The 1585-nt window shown below is 60.0% G+C and overlaps 1 protein-coding gene across 1 annotated transcript in view; it reads left to right on the forward strand.

Annotated features, from left to right (window-relative positions):
• LOC103796987 (structural maintenance of chromosomes protein 1A-like) overlaps positions 1-1349 on the forward strand; it is a 2070-nt gene extending 721 nt beyond the window's left edge. The window contains exon 2 of the mRNA XM_009072882.1: positions 1107-1349. Within this exon, the coding sequence (XP_009071130.1) occupies positions 1107-1349 (243 nt within the window). The remainder of the gene's footprint in view (positions 1-1106) is intronic.
• The last annotated feature ends 236 nt before the right edge of the window (positions 1350-1585 follow it).

Here is a 1585-nt window from a genome sequence, read left to right on the forward strand (position 1 = left end):
CAGGAGTTCTTGGAGCAGGTGGAGGAGCTAATTGGGCTGCAGGAGTTCCTTGAAGGAGCTCATTTGGCTTCAGGAGATCCCTGGAGCAGATGGAGGAGCTCCTTGGGCTCCAGGAGTTTTTGGAGCAGGTGGAGGAGCTCCTTGGGCTGCAGGAGTTCCTGAGAGCAGGTGGAGGAGCTCCTTGTGCTCCAGGAGTTCGTTGGAGCAGATGGAGTAGCTCCTTGGGCTGCAGGAGTTCCTGAGAGCAGGTGGAGGAGCTCCTTGGGCTCCAGGAGTTCTTGGAGCAGATGGAGAAGCTCCTTGGGCTCCAGAAGTTCCTTGAAGGAGCTCATTGGGCTTCAGGAGATCCCTGGAGCAAAAGGAGGAGCTCCTTGGGCTCCAGGAGTTCTTGGAGCAGATGGAGGAGGTGGAGGAGCTCCTTGGGCTCCAGGAGTTCCTGCGAGCAGGTGGAGGAGCTCCTTGGGCTCCAGGAGTTCCTGCGAGCAGGTGGAGGAGCTCCTTGGGCTCCAGGAGTTCCTGCGAGCAGGTGGAGGAGCTCCTTGGGCTCCAGGAGTTCCTGCGAGCAGGTGGAGGAGCTCCTTGGGCTCCAGGAGTTCCTGCGAGCAGGTGGAGGAGCTCCTTGGGCTCCAGGAGTTCCTGCGAGCAGGTGGAGGAGCTCCTTGGGCTCCAGGAGTTCCTGCGAGCAGGTGGAGGAGCTCCTTGGGCTCCAGGAGTTCCTGCGAGCAGGTGGAGGAGCTCCTTGGGCTCCAGGAGTTCCTGCGAGCAGGTGGAGGAGCTCCTTGGGCTCCAGGAGTTCCTGCGAGCAGGTGGAGGAGCTCCTTGGGCTCCAGGAGTTCCTGCGAGCAGGTGGAGGAGCTCCTTGGGCTCCAGGAGTTCCTGCGAGCAGGTGGAGGAGCTCCTTGGGCTCCAGGAGTTCCTGCGAGCAGGTGGAGGAGCTCCTTGGGCTCCAGGAGTTCCTGCGAGCAGGTGGAGGAGCTCCTTGGGCTGCAGGAGTTCCTTGAAGAAGGAGCTCCTTGGGCTCAAGGAGGAGCCCATCCCAGGTGCCATTGGTGTCGTGGTGGCCCATTGGGGACCTCCTGACCCCCCTGTCCCCCCTGTCCCCTCAGGCTGATCGGTACCAGCGGCTGAAGGACGAGGTGGTGCGTGCTCAGGTGCAGCTGCAGCTCTTCAAGCTCTTCCACAACGAGGCTGAGATCGAGAAGCTCAACAAGGAGTTGGGGCTGAAGAACCGCGAGATCGACAAGGACAAGAAGAGGATGGACAGGGTGGAGGATGAGCTCAAGGACCGCAAGAAGGAGCTGGGCAAGATGATGAGGGAGCAGCAGCAGATCGAGAAGGAGATCAAGTGAGGCCTGAGGGGAGGAGGAGGAGGATCCTGGTTGGGCATGGGATCAGGGAATCCTGGAATGGGTTGGGTTGGAGGGAGCTTGGCAAAGGGTCATCTTGTTCCATCCCCCCCATCACGGACAGGGCTACTCTGCACAGATCAAGAGGTTCCAAATTTCATCCAAACCCAACTAGACTTGAGATCGGTCCAATCCCAACTCTCTGTTTCCATAGCAGAGGAACTCCCAAAATCCAGGAG

This window comes from Acanthisitta chloris, unplaced genomic scaffold (assembly GCF_000695815.1).
Source record: "Acanthisitta chloris isolate BGI_N310 unplaced genomic scaffold, ASM69581v1 scaffold1050, whole genome shotgun sequence".
Taxonomy (NCBI): Eukaryota; Metazoa; Chordata; class Aves; order Passeriformes; family Acanthisittidae; genus Acanthisitta; species Acanthisitta chloris.